This window comes from Mytilus californianus, unplaced genomic scaffold (assembly GCF_021869535.1).
Source record: "Mytilus californianus isolate M0D057914Y unplaced genomic scaffold, xbMytCali1.0.p SCAF_105, whole genome shotgun sequence".
Lineage (NCBI taxonomy): Eukaryota > Metazoa > Mollusca > Bivalvia > Mytilida > Mytilidae > Mytilus > Mytilus californianus.
The window spans coordinates 104,670-126,411 of record NW_026262588.1 but is presented as its reverse complement, the minus strand read 5'-3'; the positions used below and the strand labels follow the sequence as shown (position 1 = coordinate 126,411).

At 33.8% G+C, this 21,742-nt stretch overlaps 1 protein-coding gene across 1 annotated transcript in view; it reads left to right on the top strand.

Moving 5' to 3' along the window:
- LOC127719220 (collectin-12-like) overlaps nt 1–21,742 on the top strand; it is a 130,309-nt gene that overhangs the window by 47,603 nt on the left and 60,964 nt on the right. The window contains exon 3 of the mRNA XM_052225238.1: nt 19,589–19,746. Within this exon, the coding sequence (XP_052081198.1) occupies nt 19,589–19,746 (158 nt within the window). The remainder of the gene's footprint in view (nt 1–19,588; nt 19,747–21,742) is intronic.

Here is a 21,742-nt window from a genome sequence, read left to right as displayed (position 1 = left end):
GAGGATGACCTTGAGGTCACTCCGATGTATTGCTATCGCCTAAATTTCCATTATGCAAATTAGTTTTGGGATTTCAACCGATCTATAAAAATTATAGATCCGCGGTCATTACAAGGGAAAAAAGTGCATTTTTATACCTGCGATTCCGTTCTCCGTTCGTACGATGTTTCATCAAAAAATGGAATCATTTCAGTTGTTGATTTAGTACTGAAAATTTGACTGAATTATCTCCTTATTAAATACGGTTTTATATGTTTAATAGGTGTTTAAGAAAGAGGTCAGGTGCTCATGGTCATTCATAAAATTATCGTTCATTCATGAATTTATCGTAAAATCAAAATCACTACACAGGTCACACAGGTTGTATACGTAGTGTAAAAAGATTACCTGTATAGTATCTAAAAATAGACAAACTTAACTGACTCCCCTTACTGTAGTGTGTGATAACATTTTGTGAGGGAATTCGATGTTTGCTATACCACTGTTCATTTCGACGCACTTTATGACGATACCACTTTATCAATATGAATGAAATTTTTTGCAGTGTTTTAAGAAATAATTTTACTTTAAAATCGCATATCATTTGTGAACTATTAAATGTTTTACAAGGACGAATTTTCTGTATAAAGTCAATAATTGTGTGAACTTTTGAAGCCCAAACTTTTTATAGCCTTAAATACGCTAATGAAAGATCCGAAAACTATACCCATACAGAACGACATGTTTTTGAAATTGTAGCAAAACTTTTGGTTGACAAATTTTAATTCGTTATTGCATAAATATTAACTTGAAATATCTGTCATTTTCTCCCTACCCAGTTTACCTCTATTACTCATTATGATGTTGACTTGACATTGTTATTGAATCTTATGCAATTTGATTGGATTAAGTTATTATTAGATTACCTTCAAACTGTTCATGCTTTTTCGTACGAGTATATTGATTAAATCAGAGCGTGCATGAATGTGTACAGAAAATTAAATGACCTGCAAACTGGACACTGGACCAGTCCATATAACGTTTTATCAATGAATAGATTTTTTTTTTATATCCCAAATTACAGGGCCCATAAAGGGCATAAAATCAGATACAATTGATTTACATAATTGGTAACAACAACAATAATAGCGGCATATAAATAGATATTTAGTATATAAGCATTGGTCAGAATCAGATGAACGAAACTTAAGGTATGAAAGGTAACAATTGCCACTTTTTATCTTTTCACATAATTTTCCACATACACATTAGATAAATTATTTTTGATAGCCTATTGCGGAGAAAAAAGAGAAAGTTTACTGTATTAACGTTCTATTCCATTAAATACGCCATTTTTCGAAGATAAATGCAGAAAAACATTTATGAACGGCTACGCCAGGTAAAATTGTTGTTTATCCTAAAAAAAAATACAATTTTCAGTTTCATTAGAATATTATAATAATAATAAATCCCAAATTTATGTAGTCATTAGATAAAGTCCTTATATGTCCGATCTGCCTATTTTTGGACATCAAAAGACAATACGATCGTTTTAAGGTCAATTTCGTCTACCTCACACAATCTTGTTAGGCACTATAATGAAATGGACCTGAAATTTATTTCACATGTTTCCTGAAAATTGATAAATATCAAAGCAACATAGAGCTGTTTGTTCTAGTTCGTATAATGACAATTTAATGTCATGTTTGTTTGTGATGACCCCCCTTTTCGGGATTGCATCAGAATTATAGTTATCTCGTATCGCATGAGGATGACACATGTCAACTGAGCAATTATGTTTGGGACTTAGTTTTAAGAAATGATGTCAAAGTAACATTATGAAAATATTTTTAGTAAGCTGAAATATATATTTATTTTGTCTTGTAAGATATTTTATTTCTGTCCCGTTTTTCAACATTTGCGTCTGGAAAGTTGAAATGTTTTAACTGAATGGTTAATTTAAATTAATTATGAAAATGGTTAAAATTAAATCAATAAAGGAAGTTATTGCCCAGTTACAAACACTACCAGGGGATAATCCATAATGATTTTTTTTTCAGTTATATGTTTCAGCACATGTATAATTAACCCCAACTTTAGCCTGGTAAACTTGTTGTCTCCATGTAAAATATAAAACATATTTAAAATGATTTCCTGCTAAAGTCTTATATTGATATAAAGTTAAAACCGTCTTGCTTCTCACTAGTCAACACTCCTGTCCTGTCAGGTTTAATTCTTATATATATGGATGAAAAATAAAAGTCCACAAAACATTAACATGGCAGCAATTGCTTTTACAGCCTTTAAGACTTTTACTTTTTTTTTACAGAAGAGTGTCCACCATGCACTTGCATTACACTATAATAATAGTAGAATAGTATGATATACAAATAGATGAAAATTATACATACTAGCAACCATAATATTAATATAATATATAACAACAAACCAGTGTATTCTCTGGAACTATTATTATATTAGTATAATAGTCTAAGGTATACTGATTTGTATCACTACAATACAATAGTTATTACGGTGAGGTTGAATTTCCTGTCATTTATTCATCACCCAAGCACGAACTTGTATAAGAAAAAAAAATCTCTGTAAATTGACCTCAGTTTCAGGTATAGAGATGTGATCTGTTTCTGTGACATGTGCTTTTGACCATCCACAAGAACCTGCGGTCATCCGATATTCAGTATATTCAGTACTTTGATTTAGTTTGAAATAATTGTATTCAACTAACATGTCTTTAATATTTCTAATATGTCTTATGTTAATAAACATTTGCATTCATAAAATATCTTTTTTTTTATAAAAAGTAATAAAAATGTTTTCATTTTCTTTATTTCTTTAAAACTCATAATAGTTTTAACCCTAGAATCTACTATTTTTTCTTTTAAAAAAGTGATAAAATGTTGCAATTTTATCAAGTTCACTAATTATTTTTAACAGTTAAATACTTATAAAAACACCTATTGTTATTATATAAACATCAGCCTTCACGATTAACTTTTGAGTCCACAAGCCCGAAGCAATTATTTTTGAAAATTTTAGTTGGATTCTGTTGGCTTGTAGAGAAGAATTTAACAAGCCTGAAAGCAAGTTTACAAGCCTTGGCCGTAGGACTTGTGGTTAAGCGTGAAGACTGAAACATCCATTGAAATATTTTTGTTGGCATTCAAGGAATAGGTAACATATAAAATGTTGGCATTCGAGGAAGACACCAATATAACCTGTATCAACGCACTGGCTTGTTAAATGAATATTGATCTGACAACTGTTTATCATATTTTTAATTATTTTAAAATTGAGAATGGAAATGATGAATATGTCAAAGAGACAACAACCCGAAAAGAGCAGATGACAGCCGAAGGCCACCATATTTGATAAGATTTTAGTTTCTAATGAGACAGTAACCATCGTATTTTCAGAAAATCTCTAAACGGATAATGAGAGTTTAGCGACCTTGACTGGCTATACAGCCCAAGCACGGTCGGTCTCTAAAAGTTGTCGAATTTAAGAGCCTATATCAAGAGATAGGCTTTACCTAGCTTTAGGTGTTTAAAAAATATCCATTTAAGAACCAAATGTGGCTTCTTTATATTTATACCAAAATTGAGTTCAAGGCAGTATTTTGTCGAAGAGAACAATTACACAAAGTGCAACATGCGAGAAGAAGTTTCATTTCCCTTATTTATTTTTTATTGAAGTGAGTAATCTTTTCAGATTACTTCACGGAAATATATTTTAAATGAAAAGGTGCAACAGGATGCATCCCTAAAAAACAAATTTAAATATATATATATATTACCTGAAGATCTGTAAAAGCAGTCAAAGCGCTAGTAAAAGTGATGAATTGAAACCGTTATTATCTTTTATTAATTTTCTTATATGTTACCAGCATACGGATTCTACTTAACTTTTCGTTATATATATATATATATATAATTTGAATTTGTTTGTTATATATATATATAAAATGACGAATATTCGTCAATCAGACAGCAATCCAACATAAACACGAGTAAGTTACCTGACATCTAGAATAAGAGGTTTAAGCATACCCCGCGCTGGTCAACTTTCTGAGTTGTGGGTAAAATTCAATATACATGTAGGACTGTGAAACGGGAAATATACGAAAGATTTGTTTTTGCGTACGATGAAGTGTCATTCCCTCAATACATACGGGTCCACCGTGAAACTATTCTTATGATTATATAACGGTAAATGATGATCTCGTTAGAGGAACAAATTAAGTAAAGATACATGTTGAAGCAAGAATAATTTCCACATGCAAAACATCAAATAGGACGATCTCTAAATTAGTACGCGGCAACTTTAACTATTACATTCATAGACAATAACACTAGTAAATGCTTTATATACTGACATTGAAACAAATATACTGTTCATAGTAATTGCACATCTGTAGATTTAATCTAGGTATCCCGCGTTATATAAACCATCGCAAACCATCGAACAGCTCATCGCACTTCGGCGCAGACCAGCGCACTTCACGCGTGGCCATCAAACTTTATGATCTCCATTGCACCTCCGAGTCATACACAAATATATATTCCGATTTTCTAATAATGGTTTTTATTATTTTAATTCCCGAAGGTATTGTCCAAAGAAATAGGGTTTATTTAAGGGTTTACACATCTTCATAGCTAAAATATTTTGATACTTATATCACGAACAGATATCTATGACAAACATTTCTTAATTGTTAGTATATAAATTTAGATTTTTTTTTAAGAAACGTAGGTTTCAGCTACAGCAGACTAAATTGGCTTTTGATGGATTGAAGGCTTATGTAAAAATAAGAAAATGTGGTATAATTGCTAGTGAGTCAACTATTCAAGAAAGTTCAAATCAAGAGGAATGCTAGCAGTTATATCTATACGACCTTCAATAATGAAAAAATACGGGAACTGTAAAGTCGGTTATTAAAGGCCCCGCCCCGCCTTGAAAAAAATATGAAACAATTCAATTGAGCAAACTAACGGCCTTCTTTATTTCAAAGCTACATGTATCTTGCCACAAAAAAAGCCCAAATAAATGTATATAACAGAATTGATGTTACGAAAACCACTGAACTACGTGCTTTTGACTTTGGACAGACACATAAATACACAGAATGTTGTGAATGTGTATAGGCCCTTTATTGGTCATATAGCTCTACACTCCTATCTATTTTATACATTCTTTGGCTTTCAAATATTTAGCATTGAGCGTTCCTAGTGAAAGTAAATCCAGAAAAGCGTTATAGATGCATGAAATTTATAAAGTGTTGTTTTGTGAGGGGATCAAAACGTAGGGATCGATGTTAATGTCTGTTTTATATGTGCAATAATATCGGCCTTCTAACTGTAGTGAAACTCTGCAGTTGTTCAGTGACGGATCCAGGGGAAGGGTTCGGGGGGTTGGAATCCCCCTTTTTTTGGACGATCAATGCATTTGAATGGGGACATATAGTTGGAACCCCCCCCCCCCCCCCCCCTTTTGCCCTGGGTTCGGAACCCCCTTTTTTAAATGGCTGGATCCGCCCCTGTTGTTTCTTGTATTTGATATGCAAATTATTACAAAACTAAAAGGATAAGATGGATGAATTAATAGTTGATCGTTTAACGTCCGGTGGCATATATTATAGATTCATTATTAGGGGGAGTACAATAATTATGATATAATGATGAACATTGGCAATCATACCACACCTTCTTTTTTATAAGAACGTACATGTGTAGATTTTCGTCTTTTACTGTAAACGACAGTGTCCCCGGGAGTCAAAGCCGAAATCAAACTTGTGTAAATTTCTGAAACATACATTTCACTATTTAACCCAATGTAAAGCAAAACAAATAATACCGTTTTGAGCTATAAAACCAAGGCAACCCTTTAAATACTAGTCAAAAGTTTCTGGATCGTGATAAATGCATACGAAACTTCAATTAATTGTTTGTATTTTTCAATCTTTTATATCCGATAAAGATGAACACAAAATCTATCGGATAAAAACTACCGATTTTTCTATAAGATAAAATTTATCCTTATTGGAGTCAAATTTGTCATATGGATTCATAAAGGACAAAAAAATGTCCTCAGTAACGGAACAAAAAATACCCCCATGGTAAAATAATCCGTCATTCTTTAATACAAAGTACTATTCTGAATTATTTTTTCGGATATTAATCTTTTAGACATACATTAAAAACGATGTCCTTGATATGCAACCATGAACACAATGAAAAGTGAATCTGTGAAAGTGTTCCATGTTTATTCCATTTAAATAAAGACTTGTTATGATAATACAATATATTTAACTATTTTATCAAAAAATTAAAATAAAAAAGAATATCTTAAACTCGTTAACACAATTTCAAGTTTAAAAATTCCTCAATTTAAAATCCTTCTTAAGGAATACGGGATATATTTGCGTGATCTTATACTAGTTTAATTCAAAAAATGCCTTCAAATACATATGTTTATTTGTATTCAATTTTCCACAAAACATATTTAGCTTATTTTAAATGAAAATAAAGAACAGAGAATGAAAACACTGTTGAAGAGAAAATACATATTCGTGTTAAATTCGCCTCAGTTTAATTTGTTAATTCAAGTTTGACATCTAAAATCTTAATCCGCAATCAACATTTACCCGACAATCTTGTATATTGTATTTTCTCAATGGAATAACCTTACGTACACGTGACCATCAGAAACGAAGACAAAAATTATATTTGTAATGGTATTTATCAAAACTTAAATGTTTGAATATTTAGTAGAATATGAATTTGCCAAATAAGCGAAGAATTATAATCTTGCATTGTACAACATTGGAGAAATGACTCAAGTTGAACATTAATCATGTTAATACTGATTCAATATTTTATTATAGTCTCACCACATACAAACATAAAATGAAAATCACAGAAATAAAAATAAAACATTAAAACATTTGCATTGCATGTACCAATCTTAAAAAGAATAATGAGAGACTTTTAAGACACAATATATTTACTTATTTACATTTAAAATTTACAGTGTCCATCTGTACTATATGAAAATAAAACATTTTTTCTTTGAGAACTAGGAAATAAAATGCCGTTTCTTTTCAATGAAATATTGTTGATGTTTTTGGCAACTTTAGCAGCAACATTGCCGTTATTAAATAAAAATATAAATGTTTCGCTATCTGATAATTAAAGGTTAAAATGTTCATTAAAATGTTTAGCTTAATGTATCATAATTTGTCTTAAATCTACATATAATGGACATTCTAAAATGACATGAAGTTCATCTTCAATAGTAGAGCTACAACACATGTCATCTCGTGGAGTTTTTTTCTTTCATACTTTCCAGTTTCTATTTTTAGTGGAGCTATCCCACATCTAAATTTTGCAAAAGCACTGTTGTTTTTAATTGGCGGAATATTTTTTAACAAATAACAGTTGGCCAACAGTATATTTTTAAGCCCATTTCGCTCAGTTGAATAGAAATTCCAATTTTAACTGTTCTGTCGTAGAAATGTCATCATGTTATTGTTTGTACGTAGAACATGTATCATTATATTAAAATGTGTCAGTTCCAGCCAAGATTCACTGAATAACCACGAAATGTTTACAGATGATAAATAAATTTTACACAAAAATTCATGAATCTGTATGAACGTTATGTACGATGAAGTTAATTAAGGTGGTTCGGCCCTTTAACAGTGCGCATATTTTAACGCATGTTACTAACGACGAGCGCCTTGGAAACGGTCGCCTTGAGGGGTTTTCTCAAAAAATAGTTTTGACGACATTGGAACGCGGGCGTGTATGAAAGCACCCTTTCCCGATGTCAACAAACCATGCAAAACGTTCTACAAAAGCCACAAAACAGGAAATACGTACGGTCAGGACTACAGAGTGGTTTGTTCATTTTTCACATAAAAAAGACAGAATTATACATGATATATTAAAGCATAACATAAAAAAAAAGAAAATATAAATATTGACTTGTACGACGGTATCTGGTGCGTTCGCTCCAAAAACACATTCTCACCCTGCACGTTCGCCCCTTGGATCCGTTCGCACCCTATTTTCATTTAAATACTGGTTGAATATATCAAAAGATGTCTTTTAGATGTATTAGTATGATATATGAAAATATTTTGCCAATGACGCAATGTTTAACCGTAAACAAAGGATAGCGATGTAAACTGCACGTCACCTTTCGGCTTTCAAAAACGTTGTTCAAAGTAAAACCCATATAGTATGCTATAGTATAACGGCATCGGGGTTCATCTGCACGCTATAAATAATAATAAATAAATGAAAAACAATTAATAAGCTTTACTTAGAGTCGGCAAAGTGTACAAACAGAGTCAACATAAGCTCTAATGAGCTTTTAACCGTTTTATCCGTTTGGCGTTTTATAACATTTTGTTACTGTCATAAATCTCTTTTTTACTTGAAATATCTTCATTTCCAAGTATTGCTGGGATCTTATTCCGGAGTATGTGAAATATTTTCCCACTGCAAAATGTTGATAATATATATAGTTACGTATTTTTTATTTGCCAAAAATTTTTGAACATAACAATTCCGGAGTATGGGAAATATTTTAACACTGCAAAATTTTGATAATAGTTAAGTATTTTTTATTTTCCAAAATTTTTTTTGGACATTACAATTTTCAAACAAAGACTAAATACTTGACAGTCACACATAACATTTTAATTTAAAGATTTATATACTTTATCAAATAATGGGCACGAAAATATCTAACAAATTTTCTCGTATCATGATTCTATGAAATTTGGAACTCTAGTACTATAACATGCGACTTCGGGGCAATGTTTTCTATTTATAATATTTTCCTTTTACTTATTTTCTATTTTCTGTTGTATCTATCAATATGCCAACAGAGTTCGCATTAAAAAAAGAAAGAGGAAATATCAGCGTAAAAACTAAAATAATTGATTAAGAATGAGTTATTATAATAGACTAACGGAACTCGAGCAACACATTTTTTGTTTTACGCAGGAAAAAAAAAACGAACATTTCAATAATTTGCAGTTTTCAACCTTTGATCATGTAGATGAAAATTGGTCAATAGCAACCGGGACCTTACTAGTATTCCGGCCTTATATATCGGTATATGCTATTATCCCTCAATACCACATGCTTTGCGGCGCAAAATATTTGGCTTGACCAAGTCGGGATTTTGCCTAGGACACACATCCGCAGTCTACCGGGCAGTTCCAAACACTACCAGTTAAAGACATTATATATACACGAAATCTATACTACTTACTAGGTTCAGGAAAAGTAGGGATTGTAATTTTAAAACTCCGCCCAGTACACAGGGACGCTATAATAGTCGGTGATATTGGCAAACTTTAACTTCTGTCTTACTTTTTGACATGCGTTTTTTTCAAAAGGGAAGCTAATAAGGAAAGTTCTTGATTTAAAAAAATTAAAGTGGAGTGTGTCATTGCGGTAAGAAATATGCATGACAACTTTTTTAATGATGTGTGGGCACTGGTTTGACCCACCTGCTAGCTGCAAAGAAAAGTAATTATCGGCCTATGATGATAATATGGAGATGCAATTTTTTTTAATATTGACTTTTAAATGTGAACTTTGGTGGATAGTTGTCTCATTGGCAATCATACCACATCTCCTTATTTTCATATCGTAGGGTATAGAAATATGACTTCCCTAAGTCTGACAGATAATCCCTTGCTATGGCAGGGTGTTCATACAGCTGGATGTATAAATACCTCCGGGGGTGGGGGGGGCATTTCAATACTTAATTGATAAGGGGTGCCGCTGGGGCCCACCTTTTTCAAAAATTTAGATTTCAAAAATGTATACCTTTTCATATATTGCGTAGGTAAGAATGTAACCTTTTCCCTATAATGCTTGGGTTTCATGTAGTGTAATGTAAGACTAGAATACCAAAGTGTTAAAAGAGAAAATTTGGTTGATAAAATCACACCCGGGAACTCCAAGAAAGATGACAGACGAAGAAGTTATGGAAACTTTATTGACCTTATCATATATTTTTGATAGTTTTCCCGACCTTTTCACATATTTTCAAGCTTGAAAAGGTGACCTATTCCAGCGGCACGTCCCATCACCTTGAATATAGGAAGTGCCCCTTCCCCCCACCCCCACCCGAGATAAATACGCAGCCTCGTATGGTAAAAAGGAGGAATTTTGTCCATACCAAGCATGCATTGTCCATTCATTTTCTAGCGACAGTCCACATAATTTTTGTGTTAACAAGAGTGCACAAGCTGAAATGTCTCACCTGCTTTACTAATCATCATTCATGATTGGTTTTATGTTGATATTCCTAAAGATAAAGTTTCACTACAAGTATCAGAAAAAATTAATATTATCAATGATCATGAAAATGATCAGATAAACCAATCCAAGCCAACCTTACACAGTGGCGGAGCCAGAATTTTTCATGAAAAAAGGCGGGGGGGGGGGGGGTGACTGCCTAAGAGAGGCCTGCTCCAGTCATGCTTCAGTGATTCCCTATATAATCAACCAATGGGCCCTCCCCCTAAATCCGCCTCTGTTACAATCACCCCATCAACCAAATATTTTAAACATATAATATAGTATGCCAGTAACAGACAAAACCATGAACATAAGGTTAAGTTCAGATAGACCCTGCAAGACAGGCATATTTGTTTTTCATTCATTATTTTGTACATAAGTATGCCATTAGTTTTCTCATTTGAATTGTTTTAAATTGTACATTTGTCATTTGGAGGCCTTTTATACCATGTAAACCCAACTATGCAGTATCGGTTTTACTCATTGTCGAAGGTCGTATGGTGACATTTAGTTATTTCTGTGTCATTTGGTCTCTTGTGGAGTGTCTCATTTACAATCATATCACATCTTTTACTTGATATTTCAATATATACATTTAATAATCATACCATACACCAAATATAATAACCCATTGATTACACAATGTAGCATGTTAAAAGAGGACTTACCATTGACCAATGAACCATGCAAATGTGGTCAATGACAATTGCCAGACAGACAAGTACTCCTTACATTTGTGAATCATTGCATACATATAGTTTATCTACTACATGTACTTTTAGTATTAGAAAAAACAGACAAAAACACAAAAACATGACATTGACAAATGACCTATTGCTAACAGTATCTGATAAACAACCCTAATCAGGTAACTTTAACCTTGAAATGTGCTTGAGATTTTTGTAGCAATCTGTATTAATTTGAGTGCATATCTAAATTTACAAAACAAAATTAATCTGGATTATTGTGATACTGTAAATTTAGAAATTATTGTGAGGTTATTATTAATGCAAATAATGCGACAGGGTGAATATCGCAATAATAAGAACTTGCATTCTGATAACTGAATTATTGATCTTTATGCAGATTTTTTTTGTAATCGCAATAATTAAACTCGCAATTTAGTCCATTCGTCAAAAATCGCAATAATAAATGCACGCAATAATTTCTGAATTTACAGTAGGTAAAAATGTTGTCAGTTAATAGTGAGACACAAGTTTTCCCAGACAATATATAATTCTTTTGGTTGTTTTGTTTGGTTGCTGTCTCATTGAACAAAACTGTATTTTATTTCTCCTTTTATCCAGAAAATATAACTTTTGAAATAGAAACTGAATAGCATATGGATGGAAAACAAATGCCAAATGATGAAAAATAATTCAAGTGGCCATTTAGGTCAGGGGTTGGTGAGGTAAAAGATGAGGCAAAGGCATGTGCATTTACCACAACTGCCACTTGGTATTATGATTTCCAAAATTTCCAAATCTCATAGCTACCTTCTGTATTAAAGACAACTGCATATATTGCAGTTTGCATATCATGAATTGTGTTTGCAGCAAAATTCACTACAGAAAGCAAAAAAAGCTCCATTAAAATTCATTTTTTGAAAATTTTTGATTTTTATTCCTAAAATGTCTATGAGATCAAATTTATAAAACATTTATTAGCATTGTAAATTTCAATATACTAGTAATTGTTGACATGTATACATCATGTACATGTACAATCATTAGCTGATCGGCTCTATATTTTCATTATTTTTATATCAATATTCTTCATCAGTGTTTTTTATAAGACTCAATAATCTGTATTCATCATTGGGACAGGTAGGTAAAGTAGGTCCTTTTGATCTTGGATTTTTTTTTATGGATTTTGACAGCACTAAAGCATATAGTTCCAAATTATAGTTGATCTTGGCTTCTTAAGTGGATTCTGACAACACTTTGCATATAGACACCAAGTGTAGATGATCTTGGGTTCTCTCATATAGATTCTGACAGTACTTTGATTATACATGTAGTTCCAAGTATTGTTGATCTTGGCTTCTAATGTTGTTCTTAAGTTTCTGCACTTTACATATAGTTCCCAATTGCAAGACAAGATGATACTGGCTTCTCGTGTAAATTCTGTCAGTTCTTTGCCAATAGTTTACAAGTAAAGTTGAACATTCCAGGATCTTTCACAACAAATCACTCCTTCCTCTTACATGTACTTGAAGCCTGAAATTAAATGTCAGGTAAATTCTGTCAGAAAATCAACCATGATTGACATTTAAAAGCATAATGCAGTTCATATTTTAAATAAATGGGGAATAAGTTTCATAACATTTGGATGAGGCAAACTAAAGTTAGAGAACGCTAGAAAAGTAAAAGTGACACCACCAAAAAAAAATTCAAACTTGATCTGTGTTTGTTGGTAATAAGCATTGTGTATAAGTTTCATAACATTTGGTTGAGGCAAACTGAAGTTAGAGAACGGACACCAATTTTGGGACATACGTACAGACAAGGGTAAAACTTAATGCCCACTCCACTACGGCGTAAAAAAATGAAGAATTTGTGGCAACAATAATGAGCAAACAAAATAAAATTACATGCACAGCAAGTGTAAATAGTGATTTTGTTTTTATACATATGTTGAATACAGACTTCTCAGGGCATGCTGTTTCGATGCCAGGGACAAGTTATTTCTATGCCTAAAAATTCTAAAATGCAGCTGAGCTACATTTGTACTCCTCGTCAACCAAATTATGCTGAGGTGTCTTGTAACCTGTTTGGAATATGGGATATACAAATTTTGTGTTTAAAAATACTAAGCACAAAACAATAATGAATTTTTCAACTCAAAATGTATGTGTTATTTGGTAAACAAGATAAGCCCTACGTGTATGTTTAAACCTGATACTTGACGTTATGAAATTTTTTATACAAAAGAGAGACAGGGGGGGGGGGGGTTTAATTGTTAACAAATTGTGATCAAGACGAATCCATCAATAAAATGTATTGCCTCGTACTGTAGTGGTTATAATTTACAAATCAGGCCATTTATATATTCTCAAGAAAACAAACGAAACAATCGAACCCCTTGAGCGGGTAGTCCTATAATATATGCCTTCGCATTATATATTCACTATTTAACGTTTTCATGCTGATATTTTCATTTTTTTTTTTGGAGGCACATTGACAATAAAAAAAAAAGAAGAAAAATAGCAAAATCAGTAAAAAGAAAACAGAAATAGAAAATAATGCCCCCGAGTTCATATATTATAGGTCTACTTGAGCGGGTGGACAGGGATAAGGGAACATGGGAATGAGGGATCAGGAAGCGAGAAAAGGGGGTATCATGTGCAGGTCCGTTACCGTTAATTAGCCTGGTCTGAGTGAAAATAAAAGTAACCAATTTGGTAGAAGTAAATCTTATGAAGATTATAAATAGAAAAAAAAACCTTAGATCTCGTGTGAGTCACTTTATTTTTAAACAATAAAAATAAACTTAATATATCTTTATTTTATTGTTATAGAACTATACTAACAAAAGCATGATTTAGATAAAAGGAAGGGTACAAACAGACTCAGGGTGGGAATGTAAAAGGGATGAACGTGAATTGGAGCGAACATGATTTTGGGTGAAAGGACAAGAATTCAAAAAGAGGGGGGGGGGGGGGGGTGAATAATCTGGGAAATATATTTTGCAATTTTTTTGTCTGGGAGCAAGGGGGATGGAAGTAGAAGTTAGGGGAGAAACTTTTAGAGTAAAAGGGAAGAGAAATGGGAGTAGGGGATAGGGAGTGGTAATCATGAACCCCTGTCCGAGGGAAGTTATGGGGTACCCCATTTTACAGGTTGGGACCAAACCCTCTATATGGTTTTCAGGGGTGGATCCAGCCATTTATAAAAGGGGGGGGGGGGGGGTTCCTAACCCAGGATAAAGGGCGAGTTCCAACTATATGTCCCCATTCAAATGCATTGAACGTCAAAAAAAAAGGGGGGTTCCAACCCCCCCTGGATCCGCCACTGGTGTTTAAATCTGTATAGAGGAATAATCCTTCTATAGAGGGGAATTTTTGTTTAGACTGGATTTAAAGCAAAATAGGGCAGAATGGCATTTTCTACTTATTATGGCAGTAACCTGCTACATTTGATGCACCAATTGATGTACTTAATTTCATTTCACATGCCCAGTTTACTACTAAACTGACTGAATATACAATCTATTGTGCACCATAATTGAAAGCTGTGATGATCAGGTAAATTCCACTCAGTTATGCCTCACTGAACAGAATTTCTATTGTTAGATTTAACATAAAATTTAAAGGTCAACTGCATGTCCCTTTTGTTGTTGATCAGGTGTTCAGATAGGTATACAATAGATTGCAAGTTCTGTCACTTTAGCAGAAAACTGGGCACCCCAGGCCATTTTTTGGTAAAGAAATACAGAATACAGTAAAGTGCAATAATTGATGCATATATATATAAAGTGCTATAGATTATAGCAAATATAACTAGAAAATGCCATTCTGCCCTATTTTGCATTAAATCCAGTCTAAACAAAAATACCCCTCTTTTATCCCTCTATAGAAGGATTATTCATTTATACAGGTATAAACACCATGTAGAGGGTTTGTTCCCAACCTGTTTTACTAGTCATTATAGACGCTAACGATAAATATTTAACTTTATTTGACCCTAAGGGAGCTACAAAATGTACCATTTGATTTTTATGGGGGGGGGGGGGGGGGGGGGCTAGGATGAAATTTGAAAAAATATGCAGGACAGGAGTTTGGAGTAAAAAAAAAAGGCAGGATGAGCAACACGGGTAAAAAAAAAAAATTCAGGATGACAATTTGTGTAAAAAAATTCAGGATAAACTAGTAAAAAAATAGGCAGGACCGAATAGAGTAAAAAAAATAAAAAGGCAGGACAGAGATTACAACTAAAAAAAAAAAGCAGGACATTTTTCATCCTAGATGTCTTTGAATTTGATGTAGTCGTTATTGTTGAAAGGGTGTAAAAGTTTGGAAATAGGGTCAAAATCGCACATTTCGCTTCCATTTGAGGGGAAAACGAGCCTGGTGACCCCCTTTTTTCTTTGCATTTTTGGATTCAGCATAAAAAAATCTACAAAATATGTGAAAATAAAAAAATTCTACCGGGGGTCCTTATTGGGGTGAGCCACCTTAAGTGTTCACAAGAAAGTAAGTATGAATGTAAATTTTATTTAAAGTCGGAACATATATATAAACTTTAACCGTGAGATGAAATATAAGCTTTGATGAGCTCTATAACCGACTATCATATAAAAACCGCAATGAATGAACGTTACCCAATTAGAGATGAACGTTTGACAAATGCACGTTATCTGATGTACACAGTTATACACGATTGACGAACGCACGATACACGGTTAAGAATGAATGATTGATGAACGCACGATACACGCACGATACACGCACCATACACGATTAAGAATACACGATGCACGCACGTTACACGGAAAATACACGGAACGATGAATGATGAGCGCACGATTGGTACACGCACGATACACGCACGATACACGCACGCAACACGCACGATACACGATGAACGCACGGAATAATGGTCAGTTTGAATTTTAGAAGGTCTGTATATACTTAAAATATACTTTTTCACTCATTTGGTCTTTTGGAAAATGTTGTTTGTGCTGTATTTAGACCCCTCTACCAAGAAATTTGGTTTGCATGCACACGTATAAAAATTGCGGTTTTTATCCAACGCAATCATAGGTTTGAACGTTTTTTCAATTTAGACTTGTTTATATTTTTTCGTTTGGGCTTGTATTATATTTGCCTTTGGGTTTATATGATCCGTTCATCCTATTTTGACTCTTTCAAAATTCAAGAGTCTATCCTAAATTGAGGTAAATTTTATGGCCTTCCAAATACCGTTTCGATTCCTAACATCACTGAAGAGACATTAATTGTCGAAATCCGGATATGGTGTACAAATTTTTGCACCTCATGTTGCGGTATACCATCTTTTCTGCAAGTTTATTGTTTTCTGTTTGGTAATAATTTAATTATAAGATCTGTTTTGTTACATCTTGTAATCCGTTTATTTGGCAATCGCCAATGGCAGTCAGCAGGGTTTAAGAACATCAGTTGTTCGACCTGCTAGTCAAATGCGTTTTGTTAAAATATACTTTTTCACTCAATTGGTCTTTTGGAAAATGTTGTTTGTGCTGTATTTAGACCCCTCTACCAAGAAATTTGGTTTGCATGCACACGTATAAAAATTGCGGTTTTTATCCAACGCAATCATAGGTTTGAACGTTGTTTTCAATTTAGACTTGTATATATATATATATATATATATTTATAAAAACGCATAAAAAGTGTACAAAACGACACCAATAACAAAAAAGGAAACTAAAAATGTAATTATTTATAAATATTTCGGATAACAGATATCCTTCATCAGTATGATTATGATGTTAAATGAATCATATCAATCTACTTTGATTAAACTATAACAATCTTGAAATTTATACAATAAAGCAATTAAACCGAACATCATAGTTTAGACGCTTGTACAATTCTAAAATTTTAAACATGACATAGGTTATATAGCTATTTACAACAGAGACTGCAAAGATATGCTTCAAATAAAAATAGTAATGTGCGATATGAACTGGCACAATTCTAAAATTTAAAAGGTGACGACAGTAACGATGTTATAAGAACGATTGCGTCAATAAACGTTTCCAGTGCCCTCGTGGGAAAGATCGTTGACTATTATTCAGACGTTTTATATATATATTTTTATATATTATTAATTTTAACTTCACTTGTATCGAACTTTTTTCGTGTATTATATGTTTCCAATGTATCCCCGACTCTGTGTAACCGACAAAATGTCAGACAAAAAATCATTCGGCTAGACAATTTTTTTTTAAAGATTTTTTAGTTGAAAATATGGTAGAATAATAGTCAAATCAAATTTCTTTATTGGACAGACAAACCCTAAAACAGTTTGACACAGACTGTGTTTCTTGTGTACATGTCTATTATGCTTGCATTTTAACCTGTCAGGTTTTTAACTTATTTTGCAATAAAAAGTATTATTATAAAAATAATATATAACTATCTGACAGTACTTTCGGTAAGAAATTTGTGTGTCAATTTCACAAATTATATCTAAACTAGAGGCTCTCAAGAGCCTGTGTCGCTCACCTTACTCTACTTTGGTTTTAGAAATCATGTAAAGATAGTCATAACAGATACCTAAATAATGATTGAGGCCAAATTTGGTTTAATATTGGTCCCGTTATTTAATAAAATATCCTGGTGGCCATCTTGAACAGTAAATCGGCAACAAAGTAGCAAAACTTGGTCAGCACCTCATAAGGAACATTCATGCCAAGTTTGGTTTCATTCCATTCAGTGGTACTCTAAAAGAAGACTTTTGACAATGTATGTATTTCCCATAGAGTCCTATGTTACACTAAGTCCCCCCTGGCGGCCATCTTGGGTGATGGACTGACTGCAAAGTAACAACACTTGGTCAGCACCTCATAAGGAACATTCATGCCATGTTTGGTTTCATTCAATTCAGTTGTTCTCTAAAAGAAGACATTTGTATGTATTTCACATAGGGTCCTATGTTAAACTAAGTCCCCCGCTAGCGGCCATCTTGGATGTTGGATCGGCTGCAAAGAAACAACACTTGGTCAGTACCTCATAAGGAACATTCATGCCATGTTTGGTTCCATTCCATTCAGTGGTTCTCTAAAAGAAGACATTTGTATGTATTTCCCATAGGGTCCTATGTTAAACTAAGTCCCCCGCTGTCGGCCATGTTAGATAATGGACCAACTGCAAAGTAACAACACTTGGTCAGCACCTCATAAGGAACATTCATGCCATGTTTTGTTTCTTTCCATTCAGTGGTTCTCTTAAAGAAGACATTTGTATGTATTTCCCTTAGGGTCCTATGTTAAACTAAGTCACCCGCTGGCGGCCATCTTGGATGATGGACCGACTGCAAAGTAACAACACTTGGTCAGCACCTCATAAGGAACATTCATGCCATGTTTGGTTCCATTCCATTCAATGGTTCTCTAAAAGAAGACATTTGTATGTATTTCCCATAAGGTCCTATGTTAAACTAAGTCCCCCGCTGGCGGCCATCTTAGATGATGGACCGACTGCAAAGTAACAACAATTGGTCAACACCTCATAAGGAACATTCATGCCATGTTTGGTTCCATTCTATTCAGTGGTTCTCTAAAAGAAGACATTTGTATGTATTTCCCATAGGGTCCTATGTTAAACTAAGTCCCCCGCTGTCGGCCATGTTAGATAATGGACCGACTGCAAAGTAACAACACTTGGTCAGCACCTCATAAGGAACATTCATGCCATGTTTTGTTTCATTCCATTCAATGGTTCTCTAAAAGAAGACATTTGTATGTATTTCCCTTAGGGTCCTATGTTAAACTAAGTCACCCGCTGGCGGCCATCTTGGATGATGGACCGACTGCAAAGTAACAACACTTGGTCAGCACCTCATAAGGAACATTCATGCCATGTTTGGTTCCATTCCATTCAATGGTTCTCTAAAAGAAGACATTTGTATGTATTTCCCTTAAGGTCCTATGTTAAACTAAGTCCCCCGCTGACGGCCATCTTAGATGATGGACCGACTGCAGAGTAACAACAATTGGTCAACACCTCATAAGGAACATTCATGCCATGTTTGGTTCCATTCTATTCAGTGGTTCTCTAAAAGAAGACATTTGTATGTATTTCCCATAGGGTCCTATGTTAAACTAAGTTCCCCGATGGCGGCCATCTTGGATGATGGATCGGCTACAAAGAAACAACACTTGGTCAGTACCTCATAAGGAACATTCATGCCATGTTTGGTTTCATTCCATACAGTGGTTCTCTAGAAGAAGTTCAAAATGTAAAAAGTTAACGACGACGACGACGGACGACGGACGCCAAGTGATGAGAAAAGCTCTCTTGACACTTAGTCTATTCATTGAAAGATATCAAAGTTTATCATCAGGGGCGGATTTAGAGGAAGGGGTCGCCTCCCTTCCCCTTTATGGAACTAAATACATGGTTATTGCATAGAATTTCTATAAGTCCCACTCTTGACGTTGTCATATTGGTGGGATGCCCATTTTTCAAAATTTTGGATCCGCATCTGTTAATCCTGTTATAAAAGTAGGCAAGTCATCGGCAAGTCTATTACTTCTTTGTAATCTTTCAGACATTTTAGTTTCAGCTCTAGGATGTGAGAAATATTGGGTGCAATTTGAAAACTCTTGCTATTTTTCAAATCAACTCCCAGAAAGTGAGCGGAAAGCCTTCGATCGAATAAGAAGTAATAGTGCTGATATGGTTGAAGATGTCTGGTTTAAATATCCACAAGCCAAGGTAAGTAAACTGTAGAACTGTAGATATCTGGTTTAAATATCCACAAGCCAAGGTAAGTAAGCTGTAGAACTGAAGATATCTGGTTTAAATGGACACAAGCCCAGGTAAGTAAACTGTAGAACTTTTGATATCTGGTTTAAATGGACACGAGCCCAAGTAACTTAGTAAACTGTAGAACTGTAGATATCTGGTTTAAATGGACACGAGCCCAGGTAACTTAGTAAGCTGTAGAACTGTAGATATCTGGTTTAAATGGACACAAGCCCAGGTAAGTAAAGTATAGACCAGTATAGCAGAACTTTAAACCACATGCTTTTACCGGTTCTCGTGCAAACATGTACGAATGTGTGGATGGGGTTCCTTCATTTCTGTTGAAGATATCTTGTTTAAATGGGCACAGGTCTAAGTAAGTAAAACTGTAATATCTATCACCCTATTTATATAATATCAGCTGTTCATAATTATTACATTAATTGTAATGCAAACACAGAAAAAAATCTACTTTTCGCGATCGCAAAAGAATTGTTTTGAACCCTTACAGAACTGAAATGTTTGCTGCAGATCTATAATGTTTGCAGATGTTTGCAGTTAGCTGCAAACCTCCTGCAAACATGGCAGCTTTTTGCGGCAAGATCACAGGAAAAACTAGAATATAAGGGATGTTTGCAGTTAGATTGTAGAAATCTTATACTCTATATTGTTAGTAACAATTCTATATGTTTGCAAGACTTAGAGCATTGCAAGCTAGAATAACATAAAATGACTGAGCATGCCTATTGGTAACTTCCTGGAAGATAAATATTTGAAATTCAGTGGTGAATTATGTTGATGTTATATATCAATGTTCAGGGAGGCATTTTAGGTTGGATATTAAATTTTTAGTTTTCAAAGATATTTATTTTTTGTAAGTAGAAATTTCCCATAATCCTATAAACTTATAACCAGAATAATTCAGTCGTTATATTCCACCGATCTACGATTACTCAATTAACCTCGCAAGTAGGAGAAGTCGATTACGGGGAGGGACTGAATTAATCGGGTTAGTTACTGTAACTTATGGAATTCGTCCCCTAGACAAATACTTGCTAGCTGTATCAGTCTTCACGCTTAACCACAGGCCCAGCAGCCCAGGCTTGTAAAATTGTTTTCAGGCCTGTAAGATCATCTCTACAGGCCAACAGAATCTAATTAAATTTTCCAAAAATTGAGCTCTGGGCCTGTAGGTTTAAAAGTTTATCATGAAGACTGCTGTATGCACAAAATGCATTTCAATTAAATACACCCTTCTTTTGTACTTTAGATATTCAATTCATTTGAGCGATTCAAGTTCAACAACAACAAAACTTTAAATACAAAGCCAAACAAAATAATAGATGTGTTTCCGCTAACCCTACCTACCCTAATTTTTAGTGCCTACCCTAACACTTGTTATGCCATTTTGGAACAAAAACTGTTAAAGTCAGACTGATTCCCTAGTAGTAACCAGCTAAAAAATGTTGGTAAAATAAAATGATATTGCCAACTTACCTACCCTATTTTTTCAGCACGTTAGTGGAAACACATGATCATTTACACATGTATTATTTTTTTTGGCCTTATGTCTTAAAAGGTATTTACTTATGCTATGATAATTTTGCAAATGATGAAGTATTTGAATTATTGTATGTATTGTAACCTAACTTTTTCAGAATTTACACCGGCTGTGTAATATAGATAATGTGATGTGTACACAACATTCATTTTGGTTAATTGTATAATGTATGTATTTCCTGCAAGTTTGCCGCAAACACGCAGGAGAAAGATTAATGTGCATATAAATGTTTGCCGATGGTCTGCAGCAAACACACAGGAGAAATATTAATTTGCATAAATATGTTTGCAGCAGGTCTGCAGTAAACACTCATTGGATTGGTAAACTGTTTGCAGCAGACCTGCAGCATTTTTGCAGCAAACAATTAACATGCGCAGATACAGACTCTGTGTTCGCTGCAAGTCT